The 1,538-nt window shown below is 77.7% G+C and overlaps 1 protein-coding gene across 1 annotated transcript in view; it reads left to right on the forward strand.

The window, feature by feature from the left end:
- The first annotated feature begins 117 nt into the window (after positions 1 to 117).
- Positions 118 to 1,538, forward strand: part of NUDCD3 (NudC domain containing 3) — a 13,898-nt gene continuing 12,477 nt past the window's right edge. Inside the window, exons 1-2 of the mRNA XM_035345263.1 lie at positions 118 to 384; positions 1,244 to 1,536. Of these exons, the coding sequence (XP_035201154.1) occupies positions 196 to 384; positions 1,244 to 1,536 (482 nt within the window). The 5' untranslated portion in view covers positions 118 to 195. The remainder of the gene's footprint in view (positions 385 to 1,243; positions 1,537 to 1,538) is intronic.

Consider the following 1,538-nt stretch of genomic DNA (forward strand, 5'->3'; position numbering starts at 1 on the left):
CCCAGAGCTGCACCCCCCCACCGGGCGGGGCCACCCCCGCTGGGTCCCGGCGCCCCCCGGAACGCCGCAGCGCGGGGCTCGGTTTCCGGGGGGCCCCTTTCGGCGGGCGCGCTGCGGGCCGGAAGCGCGGGGCGGGAGAACCGGAAGCGGGGGCGGGCGGGGGGCGGTTGCCGTGGCAGCGGTGTCGGGGCCGCCATGGAGGCGCTGACGGAGCTGTACGACCAGGCGCTGCTCGGCATCCTGCAGCACGTCGGCGGCGTCGACGAGTTCCTGCGCGTCCTCTTCGGCTTCCTCTACCGAAAAACCGACTTCTACCGCCTCCTGCTGCGGCCCGGGGACCGCCTCGGCTTCCCGCCCGGCGCCGCCCAGGCCATGGCCCTGCAGGTACCGGCGGCGGCCGGGCCCGGGACGGGGCCCCCCGGGAGGGTCCTGAGCCCCTCGGGAATATCCTGAGCCCCCCCGGGCGGGTCCTGAGCCCCCCCGCACGGGTCCTGAGCCCCCCCGGGAGGGTCCTGAGCCCCCTCCCGGCGCAGGCCCCGCGAGCACCGGGCGGCTGCAGGAGGGCCCCGGCCGTGCCCCGAGGCCGCGCGGGGCCGTGGGGCGGCGGGGAAGGGGCCCGGTGCTGGCCCTGCTGGGTCCCCGTCCCCGCCGCCGGTCCCGGGGGCAGCGAGCCGGGAGCGGGGGGCTCAGACCCAGAGCGGGACGGGACGGGAGCCCCGCTGGGTGCGGGCACGGGGACGAGAGCGGGGGCGCTGTGTGCGTGGAGCGGGCTTCGGGGGGTCCTGCGCTGCCCCAGCCCCACCTCCCAGCCCTGCCGGCGCCCTCCCGGTGACTCGCAGGGACCGGCGGCTCCTCCTGCCCCGCAGGGACCTGCTTGCCCCGCGGGCAGGGTGGGAGGCTGCCGCTGACCAGCTGCGTTTTTTCGGCCTGAGCCACCGGGGGCTGGTCCCTGCCGCCGCCGCCGTCCTCACCTGCACTCGCTGCTCCTCCACCCGCACCGCTGGGGCAGGCTGGGCCCCCCCCCCGTCCCGCAGCCCCTCGTGGGTGCCGGGGCCCTGCCTGCATGGGGCGTGGTGGCTTTCGAGGCGGTCAGCGGCTGGCTTTGCCGCTGAGTTGGGCGCCTGCGGCTCGGCGGGCGACAGCTGCGGAGGGGGGGCCGGCAGGCAGGGCCCCACGGTCCCCTCTCCTTCCCCCCGGCCCCCTGACCAGAGCCTGACGGCCGGCCCCGATCGTTCTCTTCCAGGCGTTCAAAGTCTTTGAGAGGATGGCCCGGCAGGACGACGAGAAGAGGCACCGAGAGCTGGAGGCGAAGCTGCGGAAGAAGGAGGAGGAGGAGGAGGCCGCCGAGAGGGTGAGAGTGGCCCCGGCCGCCCACGAGGTCGAGGTGGAGACCACGGAGGAGCCCGGCCCCGCAGCGGAGGCGGGGGAGGCGGCAGAGACGCGGGATTCGGCCGCCCCGGCAGCGCCCAGCCCGGCACCAGCAGAGCCCCTGGGGGCCGCTGCCCCCGCGCAGCCCCAGCCCGCAGAGCTGCCCACGT

This window comes from Oxyura jamaicensis, chromosome 22 (assembly GCF_011077185.1).
Source record: "Oxyura jamaicensis isolate SHBP4307 breed ruddy duck chromosome 22, BPBGC_Ojam_1.0, whole genome shotgun sequence".
In the NCBI taxonomy this organism is placed as follows: Eukaryota; Metazoa; Chordata; class Aves; order Anseriformes; family Anatidae; genus Oxyura; species Oxyura jamaicensis.